The sequence below is a fragment of the Hoplias malabaricus genome, chromosome 18, assembly GCF_029633855.1.
Source record: "Hoplias malabaricus isolate fHopMal1 chromosome 18, fHopMal1.hap1, whole genome shotgun sequence".
In the NCBI taxonomy this organism is placed as follows: domain Eukaryota; kingdom Metazoa; phylum Chordata; class Actinopteri; order Characiformes; family Erythrinidae; genus Hoplias; species Hoplias malabaricus.
Window position 1 is genome coordinate 19,368,152 of NC_089817.1, and position 23,133 is coordinate 19,391,284.

The 23,133-nt window shown below is 39.4% G+C and overlaps 1 protein-coding gene across 2 annotated transcripts in view; it reads right to left on the reverse strand.

Moving 5' to 3' along the window:
* Positions 1–16,357, reverse strand: part of smg6 (SMG6 nonsense mediated mRNA decay factor) — a 38,144-nt gene extending 21,787 nt beyond the window's left edge. The window contains exons 1-8 of one of the 2 annotated variants that reach the window (XM_066651623.1): positions 16,187–16,357; positions 8,735–10,985; positions 6,277–6,469; positions 5,924–6,034; positions 3,350–3,456; positions 3,179–3,257; positions 2,559–2,669; positions 464–673 (exon numbers count right to left, since the gene is read on the reverse strand). In XM_066651623.1, coding sequence (XP_066507720.1) covers positions 464–673; positions 2,559–2,669; positions 3,179–3,257; positions 3,350–3,456; positions 5,924–6,034; positions 6,277–6,469; positions 8,735–10,985; positions 16,187–16,289 — 3,165 coding nt within the window. In that variant the 5' untranslated portion in view covers positions 16,290–16,357. Of the gene's footprint in view, positions 1–463; positions 674–2,558; positions 2,670–3,178; positions 3,258–3,349; positions 3,457–5,923; positions 6,035–6,276; positions 6,470–8,734; positions 11,010–16,186 lie in introns of both variants that reach the window. The other variant, XM_066651622.1, reaches the window with a different exon arrangement.
* Positions 16,358–23,133: the final 6,776 nt, after the last annotated feature.

A 23,133-nucleotide genomic window follows, 5' to 3' on the forward strand; every position in this document is an offset into this window, starting at 1 on the left:
GTTAGTTGTTTAAAAAGACCAAAAGAGGCTGCACCATGGCAACGACTGTTAGAGTAGATGTCACACTTCCAGGTTCCTGGGTTTCAGCCCCACATCGGGGGACTGTTGTGTTCTCACTGTGTCTACATGAATTCCTCCGTCTGCTTTGGTTTCCTCCTACAGTCAAAAAACATACTTTGGCAGGTAGATTGGCTACTCAAAAAAAAAAGTGTGACTGTGTGGTCCCCCCGTGATGGCTTGCATCTAGGGTGTTTCCTTGCGCACACTCATTCTGGCTAGGTTATGGACCCACCATGACCCTAAACTGAATAAACAGTTACTGACATGGCATGCATGCATGCATGAATTAATTAAATAATGTTTAAGAGTAGTTGGACATTCACACTGACTACAGCACTGGTTTATAGACACAATGTCCATAAAAGGACTACAGAATGTACAGGTGTGGTGCATCAGTTCTCACATCACTGGCACTCAGTGTGCTCAGGTCTTCATCTTGGTCATATTTCCTCAGCTCGCTGCCCCCTGGGCCAGATGCCATCCTTGGTTGTCCACTGGGACGGACCCAGATTTCCACGCGGCTGACATCTTCAGCCCGACTCCCTCCTCGCCCTTGTGGGCCGCATACACCTCCCTCTGAATCCTGCTTCCGCCTGCGCTCGATCTGCTCAGCCTGTGAGACAGGAGGGCAGAGTGCTTTTACTATTCCTGGAAAGAAACAAGTCTAATGCACCAACATAACGAACACTATCTAAACATGCCATTTATTAAATTAATAAATAAAATACAGGGGTTGGACAATGAAACTGAAACACCTAGTTTTAGACCACAATAATTTATTAGTATGGTGTAGGGCCTCCTTTCGCTGCAAATACAGCGTCAATTCGTGTTGGGAATGACATATACAAGTCCTGCACAGTGGTCAGAGGGATTTTAAGCCATTCTTCTTGCAGGATAGTGGCCAGGTCACTACGTGATGCTGGTGGAGGAAAACGTTTCCTGACTCGCTCCTCCAAAACACCCCAAAGCGGCTCAATAATATTTAGATCTGGTGACTGTGCAGGCCATGGGAGATGTTCAACTTTCATGTTCATCAAACCAATCTTTCACCAGTCTTGCTGTGTGTATTGGTGCATTGTCATCCTGATACATGGCACCACCTTCAGGATACAATGTTTGAACCATTGGATGCACAAACCCCCAGAATGGTTGGGTCAATGATTGTGCCAAGGGAATCCCATGATACGGCAACCCATACCATCACTGATCCACCCCCATGCTTCACTCTGGACATGCAACAGTCTGGGTGGTACGTTTCTTTGGGGCTTCTCCACACCGTAACTCTCCCGGATGTGGGGAAAACAGTAAAGGTGGACTCCTCAGAGAATACATGTTCCACAGCCCAAGATTTGCGCTCCTTGCACCATTGAAACCGTTTGGCATTGGCATGAGTGACCAAAGGTTTGGCTATAGCAGCCCGGCCGTGTATACTGACACTGTGGAGCTCCCGACGGACAGTTCTGGTAGAAACAGGAGAGTTGAGGTGCACATTTAATTCTGCTGCGATTTGGGCAGCCGTGGTTTTATGTTTTTTTGGATACAATCCGGGTTAGCACCCAACCATCCCTTTCAGACAGCTTCCTCTTGCATCCACAGTTAATCCTGTTGGATGTGTTTGGTCATTCTTGGTGGCCACCAGGCTGGTCCAATTTAGCCATGAAACCTCCCACACTAAAATGACAGGTGCTTCAGTTTCATTGTCCAACCCCTGTATGTACTTTCTGAAAGTACATATTTTACATCTTTTATTTATTATTTTAATTATTGCGCATTACAATGAAAACATACTCCAATTAACTAAACAATAAACATAAAGCCAATAACACTGATTACCTCAGAACTACATATCATAATAGATCGCAAACATTCTGTTCTGACAGCTGACATATTGGATGTGGAAGACTTGAGTGACTTTCACAAAGAACAATTTGTTAATTAGATGATTTAAAGACTGGTACCCCCTCCGGGGTGTGTTCCTGCCTGGCATCCAGTGATTCCAGGTAGGCTCCCTTGGAACCTGACCCTGAACTGGACAAGCGGTTACAGACAATGACTGAATGAATGTCCCTTTTAATCAAATATTTACTGCTTGTTCTGCATGAATGGTTTCTAGAGGAGCACTAATTAGTACAGCACCAGGTTTGTTTTGGAAAGCGAGTGAGAGAGCGGCATAAAGCAACTCGGAGCAAGCGAGGGAGAGAATGTATCTGAGCAAGTGTTTGTAATCATTTACCATTCTGTTTCAGTAATAAATTCAGACGCTAAATGACTTTTCATGTGTTTTATATAAGAACGGCTCCTGCACTGTGGTATTTCAGAGTATCTTTCTGTAATTTAACCTGCTGTGTGTGTGTGTTTACTGAGCGTTCTTATATTTTAAATTAGTTTTCACCATGGAGAAATTTAATCCCAGAGACTGTGAAAAGCATCATGCATCACTATTTTAAGTACTGCTTTTAAAAATGCTAATCATCTCAGAGGTCAAGTGCTTTCTTTACCTTACGCTTGGCTTCTTCAAACAGACTCATCAGGCTCTCTTTTGCAGTCAAGATTGGATTGCTGGCAGCCAAGCTACGCATGTAGTAATACACAGCATCCAGCTTCCGCTTCTGCCAAAGAGAAAGAGAGTAGAACAATGGACCTTAGAGTGAGTAAATGTGAGATAAAAAATATAATATCCAATATCTAGTCCTACAGAAGCAAAAAAGACAAGGCTTTAAACTGCAAATATATGCTGCATACATCTTTTGATCTCATTAGTAAATACTTATGTAAAAAATGCCTCACAAAAGACATAGCCTATGCTTCAACAAATAAACTAGTTAGTTAGTATATATTTAATGCCATTTCTACCCATAGGGACATGTTCATGGCAAGAAAACTAGTAAAATGTAATTGATTTACTAATACAGTTTTATTTTAGATATGTTGAGGCTGCCATCTATTTAAATTTGTCATTACTGACAGAAACTTTAGGAGTGCTGATGCTTTTGTATAGTTTAATAATTCTGTTATGGACTTTGGAGTTAGGACCTGTTGCCTCTCATGGCCAAAATCAATACAGTCCCACATTAAGTATAAGCTGATTTTCAACAAATAAATTAAATAAATCTCTCACCGTGTACACGGCTAATAACGCAAGCTGATTGTAGGGTCGTCCGTTTTTTGGAGCAATCTGCTGAGCTTTTAGGTACCAACTGCAGAAGACACAAAGAGCCATTTAGACAAAAAATGTTCTAGTGTATCATTTAGATTACTCTAACAAACGTAATGGTACAAAAGAGATAACCTGCGTGCTTTCCCGTAGTTTGCAGAGTCACTGGCTTGTTCCCGGTATCTTGCAATATCTCCCTGACAGATCATACAGCGCTGGGCACTGATCAGAGCATACTTCACCTGAATTAACAATAAATGCAACACAACAATAACTGTAAATGTTACAGCAACTGTAAGAAAAATAATTATAATCATACACAGGATAAGATGTCAAATATCCTATTAGAGCTTTACATACGATCCACCACGTACTCTTCCTACCTGCAGCCACAATTTTTTTTTTTTGAATCCTACACCTCAACACTAAAGTCGCTGTGGCCATTTATGATCCAATCAGCAACCAGCTACATCTAGCAACATTTAATCCTACACCTACCCATAAGGGTTGCTGTGGCTGTATATGATGCGATGAGCAACCAGCTATCCTTAACTCGGTAACTCACTGAGCCCAGCACATGAGTACACAAACCAGCCACTTCATCACCAGTTCTTCACAGTGGTCATCAGGTAGGCAACCCATCTCATTGGTGTTTCGCTGAATTAAACCCAAAACACCTCCAGAAGGTTCAACAGTGAAGTCTGGTGTCCCAGACCCATGCCCCTCCAAGCCAGCTTTACATTCCTACCTCACCCTTTACCATCAACAAAAGTAAAACCACGCAGGCCTCCCTGCTGAGGCTGTACATAGCACTGGCATCGTTAATACATGCTCAGAGCCACCAGTTCCATGGGAACTTTACATGTTACATCACCAACAACCACAATAGCACCTCTACAGTGCATATCCCCAAGTAATCTGTGCTCTCCTTATCTACAAACGCTGACAAGACCTTTCAGCTGTTTCTGATAACTCCTTCACAGCTGCCCTTATTTTCCGGACCCTGATGCCAAACTGCACAAGCAGGGATATGGCAGACTTGGCTACAAATTCCCTAACACCCATCTTCACCAGTCTTACATGTGCCTGCCACCCACCTTCCCTTCGCATACTTCAGCTTCTTCCTTTCGAATACTTCATCTACTGCATCCTCAGATGGAACTGTTAACTCTATGAAATAAATTATCCGTTTACTTTCAGTGTAGAACACCATGTCTGGCCTTAGTGTAGTTAACACAATGCAATCTGGGACCTGCAGTTTTTTTTTTACCTACGTCCACCAGCAATTTCCAATATCATGCTTCACCCCATCTACCAATATTTGTAGCCTGTGCACATTCTCAAAAACGTTCCCCTTCACGCACAAACATAACCATTTTATTACTACAACCACTTGTCAATGCATTAACCGTCCAAGATTTTGCTGTGTTGGCAGGATGTTTTAAGTTGCTCCCAGCAAAGCTTAATATGCCTCCATTGCTCACAACTATTGCCAGGAAATCTTCCAATTCTCTAGATTCTCCCATCGAAGCCACTAGACTTGTTTTTACCTGTGACACTGCTAATGCACCCTGGGCATCCTCTTCCTGCTTGCAAATAAAACTAGTCATCATTTGCCTTCTCTTATGTGATGAGGCCAATAAAAGCTTTCCATGAATCGCCTGACCAAAGGCCTATACTTGCGCATTGTATTTGGCCAATTACATCCCTTCGCTCTTATAAGTTCCTGGCAACCTGCATGGCCACTTTTGGCTTCCACTTCCTTCCTTCTCATGTGACTGGTGCTGCTGCTTTTACCACTGCATCCTTCAATCCTGACAAAATCACCTTTGCACATTTAAATTCCTCAACTAAACTTGTGAGTGATAATGCCAGTACCCCTCTCCAATACCATGTCATGATACTTAAACACCTAGCCACTCCCTTATGGCACTGTTCATAACCCTTTCCTTCCTCTCTACTTCGTTGATTGAAACATCATAAACTGTCAATGGCCACCAAATGCAAGGCAGTAAGCCAAACTGCAGACGCCACAATTTCAACCTCCCTTGCAAACATAATCTATTGATGCTTTTAACAGCCTTCATTAGTTCTGCATTTAGTCCCACAACTTGCTCTGTATCATTTAGTGCCATCTACCTAAGCTCTTTACTAGCCCTGTTCTAAAGCAAAATGGAATATCCTCAAAGTATGCTTTAACCAGTCTAGTAATCTTATCTGGCACGTCGTAGAACAAGCTTTCCACATGAGCCAAATGTATTAGCTAAAATCTAGGAAAACGATATGTAAATCCCCACTCTCTTTCTTTGCTGTCTGAATCTGATGCCAGATCAGACCGCCATGTTCCAAACATCCTGCAAAACCAGAAACCCCTGCCTTTTGTACCAATGTATCAATAAATTGTATAGAGAACTATATAAAAACACATCACAATTTTAGACACAAGCTGTGGGGAAAGAGGGAAACTATGGCCTAATAAGTTTTGCCCTTGGCCCACAGGTTGTCTAACACCTCAATCAGACATGCCTGTAACCAAGAACTTTTCCAGACATTATCGGTTATCATTTGTGCCAGAAATTACCTGTTTTATTATCCAGCCATAGGAGTCACCCTATGCCTAAACACTAATTTAGCATTTCAAATCAATCATGGGCCCAAATATTAATGGCAAAAATACTGAATTCCAACACAAAATCATGAAGTATTTACCATCTTGCGCAGAGGTCTTGCGCGTATTGCCATTCCATCCATGTAGTCTTCCAGGTTAAATTGGTACACAGATTGCAACTTTTGCAGCAGTGAATCAAAGAATGTTGCCCCCTAAATAATATACAAGATCAGAGTTAATTACATTTCAGTTTGTTATGGCCTTGTGACTACCAATAAGTGCAGAAATGCACACTACTGAATTGATTTCCTTCCAAAATAATGCAAGTCATTCATAAGGTTATACAACCTGCTACGAAAACTGGAGAGAACAATATAGTGCTCAACATGAAAATAAATAACAGAACTACCTGTACAGAGAGTAATAACCCTAGAACACACACTGGGCCAATTACCTCTTCCAGTATTGTTAAGAGCATAGCTCTGAAAAGGGGGACTGTATCTGAATCTTGTTCTTTCAAATGTTGCCTGAATCTCTCGATAACCTGATAGAAGACATTCTTCCACAGTGCCTGGTCCAAGTTCTGAGAGTCAGAGAACTCGATATCTGTTAGAATCACTCGTTCATACAATGTCAGGAGCTCAGCCCTAAGAAAGAGACAAATCCATCAGCAACATGTTAATAATACAAAATAGTTTATACTGAGACAATTAATGGGACATCAACATTCAGTATATCCCAAAGTCTTGTTTTGCATAATGTGTTATTGATAGTTTTCAACTTGCCCCAAATGTAGTCAGCTGACCAAATAGGGCCCCCAAATATTTGGTTATTCGATCATTGGGTTTTACGTTTGAGATTTGGATATTCTATATTTTTGGAGAAATGTTGCTATCGATAAATGCAACTCTCCACTACACCCGTATTCAAGTCCTACAATGTTAACAAATAAAAACTCTTCATCCTAGGGCTAACCCATATTCTATATTTGAGACAGCCATACAGCTGACATAACTGATTGCATTATTCTGTTCCTTTAATGTAGCAATACAGCTGTGAGTCAACTATTATTATTACTGTAAGACTAGATGAAATTAACTAACAAGAAATAGCTACCTGAATCTTTTGTGTTAAAACATCCCTAGTACTTGTCTTGACCTTTACCAAAGTTGCAAGACCTGACAATGCAGTTGTAACCCTCTTTGGAAAAGGGCTACTGTGCCTAATTCTGATGCACTGATATATTCGGCTCCTTGTATGACGTGCATGGGAAGAGCAGTCAGAATTCAAATAATTTGTCTACCGTCTAAAATAACTGATCACTGCATTTATTAAGAAAGTGATTTTTTTTGTAGCTTACAGCAAGTATACTCAAGCCTATTTTTAAATAAAGATGTAGTGTGAGTGGTTAAATGGTTTTGATGATGTATTTTTTTTTTGTGATGGCTCTACACAGAAGCCACCATCCACAGTTCTGCAACCTTTGGTTAAGCTCATGGTGCATGTAATATGAACTGAAACTTTGTTCTTTTCATTTTTCATGAAACAAAGAGAAATTAGGCAAGCCTAGTTTTGCCAGACCGTCATTAGTCATAAAGCCATTGTCACAGAGGTGTTTCTGGTATTTCAAAAACGGGAAAGCCCAAAATACATACCCTTGTCATTGGAAGGTCTGGAGAAGCTTTGGTGCATCATATCAATGTCTTTGTTTACAATAACAAATAATAAATCTACAAATATAGCTTAATTTTCAGTTGCTGACAGTGTATGTATGATCATGGAAAGCCTGTTATTTTCTGTTCATAGCAACTGAAGCACCGTGTTGAGATGACATTAAAACAACTAATTTACCAGAAAGCAACAAGATAACATTTTAACATTTAAGTTTTTGAACATCTCTAAAACCAAGCATCTTAACATTTTATCAACCAAGCAATCTATACTTGATAAAGGGACAGGGCGTCACTGGAAACTAGATATTTATGTACCTACTGACTTACATTTCTATAAGGATCTGACTGATATAACGGTGCTGTAACGAATTCACAGCCTCGTTTATTTTAACACCTTGCTCTGGTGTTCTGGCTTTAATAATCCAGAGATTGATAAATATTACCTCAATGTTCAACACATTTCTGTTTGAGGCCCCAGTAAAACACTGAGCCGCTCACCAAAATGGATGATGGAGCTACAGCGCTGATGTGGCGCTGATGTGTGATCTGAGTCCCAATTCAGCTCTCAATTCTCTGACCCTGTGAACAATTCAACCCTCACAACTTCTGCTCACCTTGCAACAGCATCATCAAAGTGAACATTTTAATGAAGAATTTAGGTGTTATGGCAAAAAAAAATGGGATGAGGGGGGAAAGCCTGCAGACAGCAAAATCCCAGACATCTTTGACAAAGCAGAAATCCCTGCGATTTAAAAATCCCTATTTAGATCCCAAAAAATGTACTTATCTGGGGGCAAAATTAATGCTTGGTCACTGCTGAATGGTTCCAAATTTAGTTCACGGACTGGACTGTGAAATATGGCTGAAACAACAGACGGGGTAGTGGTGCCACATTGTGTTCTTTCTGTGAAACATGGCTGAATAAACAGTTCCTACTCACACATGCACATTTCAACATTAGGTGTCAGACATCAGTCAGTACGTCAGTGCAAATGCCTCTTCTAGGACAGCCTGGTAGGCAGTCCAGCAAAAAGGCATTCTTTAGAGAAAATTTGCAGAACGTCTTTTTTATTTGTTTATTTATTTTTAATTTCTGGTAGGTATAACTATTTGTAAGGCCTTAGAAACAATAAAACTACTATCCCACCTAGAACATCAGATCCTGAGTTCTAACTATACATTCAAACATATTTTTTCCACACTGTCATTATCTTTCAGGACGAACAGCCCCCTGCTTACCTCAGTTGAGACATCCTATCCAGTCCTTCTGGGCTTAGACATTCCCTGGACAGCAAATTGCTGAGCTGGAGCTCCTGGCTGTCAGCCAAACGCAACAGCTTTCCTAGCTCACTCCTAGTTTGTACTTCTGCTTCTTCAGGGGTAATGGGGGTTCCACTTGCAGAAGGATAACTCTGACCAACCTGACCATAGGCTCCATAGAAAGGCATGGCAGGGTTAGGGTACATCCCATTTGAGCAAGGTATTTGATATGGAAACTGATAGGGAAATGTAAATCGAGGTTGTGTGTTTGGAGAATTGTTTGGTAGTGAGTAGCAGTAGGGGTTGTCAGAGTTTTGGAATTTGTAATAAGCTATTGCAGCAGCTTGGCTCTGTAAGTGCTCCCCCTGGCCAACTGGAGGGCTCCCAGTAGTTTCATCATCAGTGTCCAGGAAATGCAGTGGACTGTAACCTCCTTGATGTGGATATAGGGATGTTTGCAGAGGTGAACGCTGGGATTGCTGGCTGCTTGACAGGGCAGGTTTCTTATCAGGGTTATTTGGATCCCACAGTCTTCTTGTACTTCCCCCACGACCCCCTCTTCCCCTACCTAGGCCCATGCTGCTTCTCATCCCACACATCAGCCGAGGTCCAGGCTCTGCGGCCACTGTGAGCTCAGTGTGTGCTGGAAGGACAAGAATGCCTCTGCCTGTAGGACATTGGTTCTTTTGCTTTGCTTTCTCCTCTCCAGTTCCTGAGGCTGTCATGGACTTCTTGTCCAAAGAAACTCTTAAGATTCCTCCTCGACCACTTCCCACAGATACTTTAGACCCTCTGGCATTTCCTTTCCGTGTTCTTAAAGGATCATTCCTCTCCCATTCCTCATTCTCATCAAACGAGTCTGTGGAGGACATATCTCTGACTCTCAATGTCCTCTGTCTAAGTTGGTTTCTAGGGTCCTTATCCTCTATCGTTTTTACAAAAAATGTAGACGCCAACCTACCTTCTCCCTTCTCCCTACCCCCAAGACCTACATGAGATCTACAACTTTCAGAGTCTTTTTGTCCATCAAGACTGGCATTGCTGCTGGCTGAGCTTGTGCTGTAGGTCCGATTTCGAGGCCGCCGGATATCTGATTTTGAGTAACGTTTTGAAGCAGTACTCAATTTGCTAGTATCTTCAGATGCTCTGATTCCCTCTCCATCCCTCTCTCCCCCCCTTGGCCTAGCCATATGTTTCTGCTGTTGTACGTTTTGATCAAGATTAACATCTTTGCCTTTTGAATCCCAGTGAAATCCTCCTTCCCCTGTTTGTACACTGTTTTTCTCTGGCTGCCTTGTTGATGAGCTCTTCTCCCCTCCCTTTCCCTCTTCCCTCTTCCCTGAAATTTGGTCAGTCTCTCTCTCCCTGACCCCTCTGGACCTTCGGTTACTCCTCTGCTTCTTTTTCTCTTCTCCAGGTGTTCCACCCTCTCCTCTGTTCCTTCGTCCTTCACCACTCGATTTTATTCTTTTCTTGGCATTAAAGTCACCCTTTATTTCTTTATTTTCTTCTAACTCCAAGGATGCTGGTCTGTTGATTTTGAGTTTCTCTATTTTGCCAGTTATGTTTTCAACAGTAGTCTGGTCATTATGCACTGAAAATGAATCTAAATTCATGTGTTGTTTTTCGTACTCCCGTTTTTTCCTAGACTCCTTTCTTTTTCTCCCTTTTCCTTTCTCCTCACTCTCTGTTACATCTTCCAGATATACATCCTTACTTTGTACCGTCACAATTGATGACTTATGCTTACTGCAGTCTCCATGTTGCCCCTTTACCTCTTCTTTAGGTTCTTGCTCTAACACTTTTTTTGAACAAGAGTGTCTACTGCTTTGAGTTCTTCGTCCACCTGGCCGATATATCTCACGATCAGGTTTGCGTGTTTTCCGAGACAATTTTGGAGACAGTGTGCCAGTGTTTAATACCTGGCTATCTTTAACAGTATTCCTCACAGAAGACTGATGACTGCCAGATTCAGTAGAACTGTTACATTGGTAAAGACAGTCTTTGCTGGTAAGTTTTGCAGTTGAACTTTGTGGAGAGCTGCCAGACATTTTGGGATCATCTGTCACACATTGGCCTAATTGGTGTCTACGTTCAGTGGAAACCGCTTGAACTTCTCCCTCGGAACTATCCTTGTTCCTATGTACCTGCCCTGCTCCAGGTTGGTACCACTGCAGATCAGGTCGTTTCCCTTCTCGATGCCGCTGCTTCTTGCTTGTCTCTTGTACGTCTAAGTGAAAGAAAAAACAGGAGGCTGAAAGAGACAAGGTATTAGACATAAGGGCAAATCTCACTGGTTGAAGAGTTTTAACATTAGAGTTTTCCTCAGTAGCTAAAACACTAAACCCTGCTGTCTGAACCAAATGTTGAGTGCCCTGAACCCATTTATTGAAATGGTCACACTTTTGACAGAACACTTTCACCTAGTTAGACACAACTTGCAAACTTATATTCACCCATTAAAACACATGTTGCACTGTGATGCACTTGTGACAAAACTGGTCGCATGTTTCGTCTCAACAAAAAACACAGCAACTCAAAATTTATCACACATATAGATAATGATGTGAAGAAATCAATATATGCCAGTACAAGGAGTTGTTGAAGTTTCACTATGGATAGAAACAATCAGAGAGGCAAAGTAACACTGAGAGGTGGAACAGCATGAGACAAATAACATTTATTACAGATGAAATAAGGGCAAATGTCAGACCATAATTTTGTTCAACAACAAGGGAAGCATAACTTCAAATTCAGCCCAACCTAAATAGATTTCCATGATAACGTGTCCACGATAGTCCAAAGATTCAGAGAGGAGAACAAGTAATTGCTTTTTTCATTACATACATGTTTACAGTTTGACCAATACAGATTTGTTTTAAAAAAAAAACTTTTTTATTTGAAAAAGTGTTTCATTACATAAATTTTCCAATATACTTGTAGGTCTAGTACTGCAGATATTTTTGTAACTTTACGTTCTTTTTGTAGAATTGCAAAACTGCCACTTCAGGGGACCATAACTCAGAGAGGGTCAAGGAGCAAAGATTCCCCTATGTACAGGTAGTGTTCAATACTGCAGTCTACTCTACAGCATACGTCTGTTTTTCTGTACCACTTACAAAGCTATATGAATTTTTCCATAGAGAGTGTTTCAACTTCACTCATTAGAACGACCACATTAATATATTTATATGGATGAAGCTGGGTTCAATCTGACCAAGAGGGAGAGAGGCCGGAACCTGTTTGGCCAACGAGCCATTGTTGCAGTCCCTGGCCAGCGTGGTGGCAATGTCACATTATGTGATGCCATTAGCAATCATAGGGTTCTCCACCATCATGCCACATTGGGGCCATACAACACTCAACACCTCCTGGTATTTGTAAGTGATCTTCGAGTGTTAGGGTGTCAGCAGCAGGCACATAAAAAGACAGGGCATCCTGTCTGTCATTGTGTGGGACAATGTGAGTGCCATCTAGGGCTGGGTGATATATCGATAAAATATATTGAGATAGAACAGAGCGTGATATGGAGTCTAAATCTTGTGCCCACCCACCCACTCACTCACTCTCTCACTGAGTAACACAGAGTGTGAAAAAGAACAGCGATTCAGTTATTTGTAAATGGCTCGGATTTGTCCGGACAGTAGCAGAAATGGCTATCTGCAGGGAATGTCGAAAGGAGGTAAGATCAAAATGCGAGGTTACTCTCAGCCTATTTCACTACAACAGCAGCACAAACTTCTGTACGAAGCTATTAAACTCAAGAGGTGCTGCTGCTACTGTTCTGAAGTATTCATGTCCAAGGACAGTTCCCATAAACCAGTTAAGACAGCATTGCAAGCTTCATTAGCTAACACTGTGCCTCACGAAAAGAAAAGTACGAAGTGGAGTCGTATTATTAAAGTGGTAGTTTACTACACAGCAAAAGGGTATGCTCCCCGGCTAAGTAGTAAAGAAAAAGGGTATGAGTATTTTATTATGCAGAAATATAACATTATTTTACTAAAGGATCATTATTATTTAATATATGTCAATAGTTTAATTTTGAGCAATGTCTCATGTACATCTACAGCTGAATGTTAATAAAAGATCCTGTGTGACATTTGGGACATGTAGCTTTGACTCAGAAGTGCCTTTTTGTTATTATCTCATGAGAAGAAACATATTGAGATATATATCGTATATCGGCACTCAGCTAAAAAAAATAGATATTTTTTGTCCATATCGCCCAGCCCTAGAGCCATCCAGGTCAGAGAGTGGTTCAATATTATCCAAGAATTCCTGAATGTTTTCGTTACACCATACTCCCCTTTCCTCAACCCAACAGAGGAGTTCTTCTATTCATGGTGTTGAAGGCTTAGGACCGACAACCCTACATCAGGGAAAATCTCTTGCAGGCCATGGAGCTGGCATTTAATGACATAGGTGTGGATGCATGCCAAGCATGCATCCACTACCCCAGGAGTTAAGTCCTGTGGCCTGACCCAGCACGTTGACACAATACTGTATAGTGGATACTTTAATGAATTTACTTTAATTGAATGAATGAATCTCTCCGATTTGTTTACTCCACATCTTTTAAAGGTGGAATGGTATATTTGAGAACTGTTTGGATTGTTGTGTGAAAGTGGCTGAAGTTTAACTTGTAAGTTTTCATTCACTGTTTGAATAACCACAGGATCTCTTTCTTGAATTGAGCTGTTTGTTTTGTAGATGTCACTTTCAGTAATTCAGTTTTGTTGTCTCACAAATTTGGAGATATCTTAAGTGATCCAAAACAAAATTAAGTCTATATTACCCACCTATGGAGCATTCATGGGCAATATCCAATTGATATTGTGTTTGGACGTTTTAGTAGGTTTTTTTCCAACCCCACTGAGAGAAACTATATGGTCTTTTTGCAACTTTGTGTGAACTTTTGTTATCCCCCTCATAATCCCATTCCCACCAATCATTCCCCCTTACATCATGCCACTTTTCTCACACCTCTTCTTCCCCTTCCTTCCAGACTGGACTTGTAACAGCCACAGACTAAACTGACTATAGACTGAACTGGTGACAAACTGATGACCAAGCTGTGGCTGTGCTTTTCTGCATGCACATGAAGAAACCTCAGAAGCTGAACCTCCAGTCTCCAAACATCAGATCATGCTTTGTTAGACTGCAATTACCAAGCTGTACTCATACATGATCCTGTGTATGTGTAAATAAACAACTGTCAATGCCGGTCTCCTGAGTCTTCCTGCCGAATTTCTAACACCACTCACACTGATTGGTTTCTACAAAATCACCTACCCTAGCTTTAATATTGACACATTTTTTCAAATTGTCAAAATAACAATATGTTGTGGTCAGTTATGTCACCGACTCGCCACTCTGGTTCAATTCTGCTCTAGGGGTGGATGGCTTATTCACTGTACGATGACATGTCCCATTTTGCAAATCTGCCAACCTACATGCCCTTGATGACACCCACCCATGCCATACTAATATGTGAATCATACAAGATTAGAGCGAGAGAGTATTTTAGGGTTAGCATATTGTAGATGGTGGAGTGATGCACCAATGGGAACCTATCCTTACGTTTAAGTCTTTTTTTTCTTGCTATGGTCACCACTTCGGCGACTACGAATATAAACAAGATGAACATGTTTATCTCATTGCAAGTCAAATTCATCTGTAGAGCGCATTTTACAACCTGGTGACACAAAGCAGCTTTACAGAAGTTCAGAATTAAAACAATTTAAATTAGCATCATCTGGGGCCGATTTTTCAAAAGGTATCCTACAAGATTTAAACAATCTTATTGAATTAAACTTGTTAAATTGTAATTTTTTTTTTTTTTTTTGCTGAAGATTTGGATCTGGATTTTGTAATCCAATCCAATCTTTAATCAGTATTAAATGATACAATTGGGCTTTTCAAAACTAGTAGCAGAAATCTTGTATAGTTTTGATACCAAATACCAGGATTATCATTATCCCTTGAGAGGTGGATTCAAGCAGGATTAACAAAGTTGAGGACAGACTTGGTACAGAAATGACCCAGTGTTCCATAAAAGTGATTTCAAAGCACCCACACGCACATTTACATTTAAAAAAAAAAAACAACTCTTTTTAAAATGCTTGCAAGAATATGAAACATTTATGAACGAGGAATGCTGCGATAAACCTTTATTTTTGTCGTGATCATTTAAATGTTAGCAACTTGTTTCATACTTACATGTAGCTCAAAGTGTTTTTCAGACAAAATTGTGATTACAAAAAGGTAGACAATTAAAATAAAAGGTAGGACAAAATGGAAATAAGCAATTAAAATCATAAAGTGTGGAGATGGAGAATAAGGAGAACAATTTTCTCTCTTAAAATGCTTGATTTCATAATTTTATTTTCATTAATAAAATAATTAAATAATTTGTCCAGCAGATGGCAATGTTTAGGAGTGTTAAATCAGATAAAATCCAGATCTAGAATTTCTTATCCTGAGATATCTGGACCAACTTAATCCAATTGGAAATTGTTTTGAAAAATTGATCTCTGAAATCATTTTGACCCTGGATAGGAAAAAGGGGGGTTGATTATCTAGACAATTTGGAGATTAAACGTTTTGAAAATCCGGCCCCAAGTGAGAAAGCCAAAGATGACAATGGCAAGAAAAAACGCCCTCGCAGCTGGAGGAAGAAACCGACTCGCAAGGGGGACCCATCCTCCTCTGGTCAAAAAAATTCATGAAAACTCATTCTACAACTAGCAGAAGATATACTCATCTTAAATATTGGTTAAACCTTGACCCTTAATTATATTAAAAAATCGAGTTGAAGAAGAGTAGTTGTTTAAACAATATAATTAACTAAAAAACCTAACGTTAATGTTAGTAGAGTTCTATGGACGCATTGATATATTTAAGTGAGGAAAGTTACCGCCAACTTCGGCACTGTTACGGCCAGTCTACTTAAATCTTATCTAAGTTCAAGTCAATCAAATACAAGTTTAAACTGTGTGCTTAGTGATGCTGTCGATTAGACAACCAGTCACAGTGCTAACCGTGCGGAGAATGTGAACATATTTTGTGTACATCTCAGATATTCATATTTTTTTAAAGTGGAACAACACGTTTGGACACTTCAAACTAAACTAGCAACAGCTCAATGCTAGCCTGTCAGCTAATAACCTAAGTTAGCCAACAAGCTAACCAGCCATAAACTTATTTTGACTTAGCTTCTTCGGTTTTTCAGTTCCACCTTAAGTGGCGCAGCTTCGATGTAACTTCAGATCTATTTAAGGTGGAACGGAAAATTTGAATAAGAATTTGGAGCAAACCTCGCTAACTTTAGCTCGGTATGTTAGCTATCAACAGAATGCTGATGAGGTAGGAGTGTAAAGTTACCCATTTTTATCCACACATTTTAGCAATAGAAAGAGAAACCCTAACCTTTAAAACTGTCTTTGTTAGTGATGAAACTGCTTGCTTCTGCACGGAGCTCCGCCGCTGAAATCCGCACTCTGTCCAACTCTTCCGCCATTTTCATTCCCATCAAACACAAACATACGGCGTCTCGGTGGTTCCCAGAGCGAACGCATTACAGACAACCTCCATCTAACCCTCGCAACACAGTGATAATTAAACTGACACTTTTTAAGCATTACTTCTTCGTATATTTCGTCTTATTATTAAATAACATAACATAAAATTAATATGTAGAGGTTAAGAGTTCAAGCGCTCTGGACATTTTCATAATCATCATCGACATCACGTCTTCCGCTTAATCCATTTCAGGGTCGCGGTCATATCACTAATGTAATTTATAAATTTTTAAAAATGTGGCTTTGATGTTAGTAATGGTCAACGAAATTTCTAATTGTCAATTTTAACAACACTTACCATAAAATGACAAAAGAGCTGGAGAATATGTGAATATTGAATTGCAATTTTATGTTACACACAAAAAAAAAAACAGTAAAACATATTTGTAAGCTTATTGTACAGGCTGTCTTTTAACTAAATTTGAAATATAGTACTTTCCATGTACAACAATGAGTATAAATGACAATCTGTCATTAAAACAAGATCAAGATTTCATAGAAAATATATTTTCATACAAAAATACAATCATTAAAAATATTGTCATTATCCAAAGAAATGACAAACACTATAACAGACAACCCAAGTAGCTGAAATCCTATATCAGGAAAAATGAGAAAATACTTGGCCAAAAGGTGATTATTTCCTTATTTCCAGGTTTGAGCTTTTCTTAGTCTTTTCTCTATTAATGATTGCAGGTGGGACAAACTGCTAGAGATTTATGTTTGGTTTAAGAAAAAGTAATTTGTGCTGACAGAATTGTGACTCCTTAAATGCCTATTCATAAACAATAAGGTGAACAAAATCATTATAAGGAATGTTTATGTATACATCAGCTGAATGTGTGTACAATGTGTCTAATACAGGTTTTACAAGTGAATGGAGCACAGTGAGATTTGGGGTATCTTTACTAAATAATAATAACAATAAAATGATTAAACCAATCAATAACATTTGTCTGAGGTACCTATTAATAACTCAATATCTGCTGAAAATTGCTTATTGATTAAAGAAGTTGAACATCCCTTTAAAAATTTGCTCCAGCACTAACACCTCATGTTTAAGAATGACTTTATGAATAACCCTTAGCTTTGCTGAAGAACCCCATTTTCTGTGCTCAAAAAAATTCCATACAGTCTGTTCTGATACTCATGCAATATCAAATTTTTCATATTCATATTTCATATCAGATATCAACAGATTGGTGACAAGTCCTTTTCAGCAAAAATGCAATTATATTAATAATTAGGATTAATAATCTCCCTTACTAAAAGGTGCTGCTATGTGTGAATGAAAGAAGAGTCATCTTTGTGAGTCATATCGACTCTGTGTATGTGTGTGTCTGTGACAGAGAGAGATATGTTGAAAAGTATCCAGCAGCTACCAGCAAATATTCATGCAAATGATCGTAGACCATCACAAACTTTAAGATGAACACATTTTGGAAACAATGTTAAACAAACATTTGCATGAGTCTAAGGGTCACAATGTTCTCAGACAAGTTTATATCAAAGGGATAAAAATCCCACCAGTGTTTGGCTGTAGAGCAGTGGAACAGCATTCTCAGGAGTGATGGAACACTATTCAACACATCTGGGATGAGTTGGAGTTAATTTTCTGATACAAATATAACCAATATCATCTAAAAAAATTTCCCGCTTTTCCCGTTCATGTGGCTGGATGTAATTCCATTCTCATTAAATTGTTCCAACATCCAGTGAAAAGCCTCCCTAGAACAATTGAAAGCTGTTACTGCAGCAAATGGAGACAAACAATTATCCTTCCTGAAGAAATTTTGGACGAACCTAGTGTATTTTAACGCCATTTGTGAGTATGATTGGTCAGTTCTTGAATGAAATGCTCATAAAATGCCACCAGATGACAGGCTTGTGGCACTTTCAGATCCAATACTATAAACCATAGACTTCATAAGAGAAATGCATGGCCTTTTTCTCTACCCTTGCTCATCCAGCTCCATAATTTGTATTAAATGGAGTAAAACATTCAAGTCAAGTCAAGTGGATGAACAAACCTTGAAAGGAACCAAGACTCACAAGGGGACCTATCCTCCTTTAGTCAAACAAATTAAAAACAATGGAGTATTAATTTAAGACTGCAGGTAGGAGCAGCCTTTGAGTCTTGTATATGTTTTGGAGGTCTTTAGTAAAGGTCTGTGCTGAATCAGGTTCTGACCACAGATGAATGGAATAAATATGGGGGAACTGGGGGATGACAAATTATGCATAGAAATAAATTTAATAATGCACACTTTGATGTTTCTCCAAGAGAGAGTTCCTACATTTGAGTTGTTTACATTCAGAAGCTCCATATCTTTTAATGTGGAATGATATGTTTGAGGGAAAAAAAATACTGTTCTTTGAAACTTGTCCTCATCTTGGTTTGTGATTTTCAACATTTAGAGTTCCTCCATCCAAAACTCCAGATGTTCTGCTGGGAGCTGAGAGCAAAAATCATACAGGACCGAGACACAGTTTTTCCACTCATTTACTGATATTGGGGCTTAATAAAAATGTGAAAGTCGCTTTTAACACAACCCATTTATTAATACAACCCATAATGTATTCACTCCATACATACTTTTATGATAACGGAATTTAACATTTAATAAAATAAAAACATATTAATGTTCTTTCTTAAAGGAGAAATGTGTACAAGCAAACATGCTTACAAAACTACATTTTTTGTAAATCACATATTTTAGTCAGAAAAGGGTCTGTTCTTTTTTTCTGATCATCAAACGTCAAACAAAAAGTAAAACCAATTTGTGTGCACCATCAAAAATAAAGAAAGAGGAATGAGAATAATTTTTAGAGACTCCTCCAATAAATTATGGGTCAGCAGGTAATTTCTCCTTTTTCATTCCTAGCTTTTCTCAAACTGCATATATTGTTCCTCAGGAAAATATTAATGCAAAAAAAAGCCAAATTCTCTCATAATTAAAGCAAATACCTAGAAAGCAGTAAAGGAAGAGAAACAGATGGAGAGTAGGAAGGAAGGAAGGAAAAATGGACAGTAGGAAGGAAGAATATGTAAGCACGGCAGAGTCACCATGCTCACACTGGAGGAGTAAACAGCTTCATTTCCCCAGCAACATGGCATGCCTCAGATTTAAAGGCACATACTCCTACTTTTCACTCTCTCTGTATTCCTTACATACACAAGCCCTTCATTATGACTGACATAAACCTAGAATAATCTAGCATTATCAGTTGTAATATATCTTTTTGTTTGTTGGAAAGAGGTGTTACAGGTTTAGGTTTATGTCCGTGATGAAATGTGTATGTGTCATGTAGGCTTACAGCAAAGATTTATTACATTTATATAGTATGTAACAGGTTTATGTAATATTCATTCATTGTCTGTAACTGCTTATACAGGGTCACGGTGGGTCCGGAGCCTACCTGAAATCAGCAAGGCAGGAACACACCCCAGAGGGGGAGCCTGTCCTTCACAGGGCTACACACACTCACACATTCACACCTACGGACACTTTTATGAGTTGCCAATCCACCTAACAATGTGTGTTTTTGGACAGTGGAAAGAAACCGGAGCACCCAGAGGACACCCACATGGTCACAGGGAGAATACACCAAACTCTTCACAGACTGTCACCCAGAGTGGGACTCGAACCTACAACCCCAGGATCCTGGAGCTGTGTGACTGCGACACCACCTACTACGCCACTGGCCGCCCCAGGTTTATGTAATATGTGTTATTTAATGTAACATAATGTAGTATGTAATATATAATGTTTTATAATGTATTGTATTTAATTTAGTAGCAATGTAATATGAAACTAGTATATTTAGTGTGTTTGTTGTTCATGTAATGTATTGGTAATACCAAGTATAATATTGTATGTAATGTAATACAATATATGTAATGTTAATGAAATTGTATGATAGTTTTAGGGGTTGTGTATTTGTGCAGCACTCTGAAGCAGGTGGAAAGTGGTGATGGGAGTCAGAAGAGAGGGAAGATGACGAAGAGAGGGAGGGCGTGAGGAAGGGGGGAGAGAGAGATTGGAATACAGATGAGACATGCGGAGGCGGGGAAGGCAGGGAGTTTTCTGCAGGTGAATTCTGAACACCAGGGGGTTTCTCCATCCCCCTCATTAATCCATGCCCGCTTCTCTCTCTCTCCCTCTCTCTCTCTCTCTCTCTCTCTCTCTCTCTCTGTCTCTCTCTCTCTTTTCCTTTCAAATCTCCTTTATTCTCTCTCTCTCTCCCCATCTCCCCTTTCTCTCTCTCTCTCTCTCCCACTCTCCCAGGGGAAGTCTCCGGGTGGTAGGAGACAGAAGCCGACTTTTTGAACGTAACGAGGGAGGAGGTGGATGATGGTAAAAAAGAGATATTGAAAAAAACGAAGGAACTCGCTATGAAATCTCCTTTTTTTTTTTTTTCAACAAACTGATCTCAGAACAGTTTGAATTTATTGGACCAGGCTGTGGTCAGCATGATATTGGCTAACATAAAGGAGCTCATTGTGCAAGGGAATGTGAAGTAAAGACTTAAGGTTTTGGCAACCTACAACGACTTTGTTCAGTACCTAATTCACATAACATGCACTCTATGTACTCTTATTGTTAGTGAATTCAGCTAGGTGTACTGGAATGCTCCGGAGCAACCGCATATTAGCCAATTGTCACCTTGATCTGTGCTAATTGTTGGCTATAGGATTAAACATGAAGGGGCTATGCTGTGTTGATCTGTTTAAAACTTTTGGTGTGAGCTGGAATGGAATTATCCAACATCAGTTCCTTCTTTAAATGGATATACCATTGTTCTTCATCACTGCTGTATCTCTATCATGCAGGGTGCCTGTGTATATAGAAAAGAACAAAAACTTATGGATCATACTTATTGTGGAATACAGGTCAGTCACTTCAGTTTGTTCATGAGTGTGTTTAGGTTAAAAATGCTGCAACATAGCTTAAAAGTGCAATCAGTTATGAAACAGGGATTATACTGACACCTAGTGGCTGGGGTGTATTAGAGATTCTGTATTTAACCTATATCAGACATGTCTGCTCTTATGCAGGGGAACTGTCTCAATGGAGTACAAGTGGGTTATTTCAGAGACAACAAAGCATTTTGTTTTGGTATTACATATGAGTTGCACAAATGATATAAAAACAAAATTATAACCATCATAAACCTTATTTGTTAGTTTTTGGTGGTAGGAAAACTGACAAATACTGGCTGTGCTCTTAAGACTCATGGGCTAAATAGCAAGGATGCTGTTGAAGGGCTTGAATGCAGTGCAGAAGCAATGCAGTTGGCACAGCATGCACAGAAAGAGTCTGAGTCAGTAAGTCATAAAACAAAAAAGGGAGGCTAGTGGATATGGAGCAAGATGAAGACGAAGGGTTATGCGCTCTGTGACGCACACATCGGGATCAGCGTGAAGTCGGGCTGCAAAAACACCCTATCTCTATGCTGTACATCTTTTAATGTATAATTCACACCAGATCCAGCACATACAGAGAGAGAGAGAGATAGAGAGAGAGAGACAGTGAGATAGAGAATGTGTGTAGTAGTAGTAGTAGACATTGAAATGTATCTGGACTTTGAATCTGTGAAGGGATGTGTTTAATTAATTAGCTGTTCAGACACCTATACACACAGCATGATAGTATCACATAGATGAAATGAAAGATTGATGTTTTTTTTATGTCATAGAACATGTTATGACCAAAATTATTCAGAACCACATCAAAGTTCAATTAATAGTTTATTTTTATTTGACTAATAGAATGACAAGGCATTGCACTAAAGATGTTAAGGATCATTTTAAACTTTTAGATTTTTAAAAATATATATATTTATATAGGTTGGGCCATTTATATGGATAAACCTTAATAAAATGGAAATGGTTGATGATATTAACTTCCTGTTTGTGGCACATTAGTATATGGAAGGGGGGAAACTTTTCAAGATGGGTGGTGACCATAGTGGCCATTTTGGATCCAACTTTTGTTTTTTCAATGGGAAGAGGGTCATGTGACACATTAAATTTATTGGGAATTTCACAAGAACAATGGTGTGCTTGGTTTAAACGTAACTGTATTCTTTCATGAGTTATTTATGTTTCTCTTTGTTTACAGCCATTGACATGTCGCAGAGATTAACACGTGAGGAGCAGATAAAAATTGCGTTGATGTCTGGTGAATGCAGTAACTGGGTCATTGCAGCAGATTTCAATGCAAGACACCCTACAAGACCACCCATCTCCCATGCTACAGTTAGCAAACTGCTTGCCAAGTTTCGTGAAACAGCTTCAGTGTTGGATTTGCCAAAATGTGGACGCATGAAGAAACATCAGTGGCTGTCCTAGCTTCATTCAGCAAGAGCCTACAGCGTAGCACTCGCTGCATGTCACTGGAGAGTGGCATCAGTCGAACATCCCTTCGGCGGATATTAGCTACTCACAAATGGCACCCTTACAAACTCCAGCTGCTGCAGCATCTCAACAAGGATGAACCAGATCGGTGCACTGAATTTGCAGAATGGGCAAAAAAAAAATTTGAACAGGACCCTCAGTTTACACCGAAGATTTTGTTCAATGATAAAGTAAACTTTAATGTGAATAGTTACAGGTTGTTTTTTTTACTTTTTTTACAGATTACTTGGGGTATATTTATAATACAATAAAAACAATACTGTACAATTTGTGATTCTCTTGAGGATTTATTTAATGGACAAAGATACAAAGAGGATGTTTTTACTAAGCAACTTGATTTTATTTTGCAAAACATAAACAAGTTTTAAATTTGA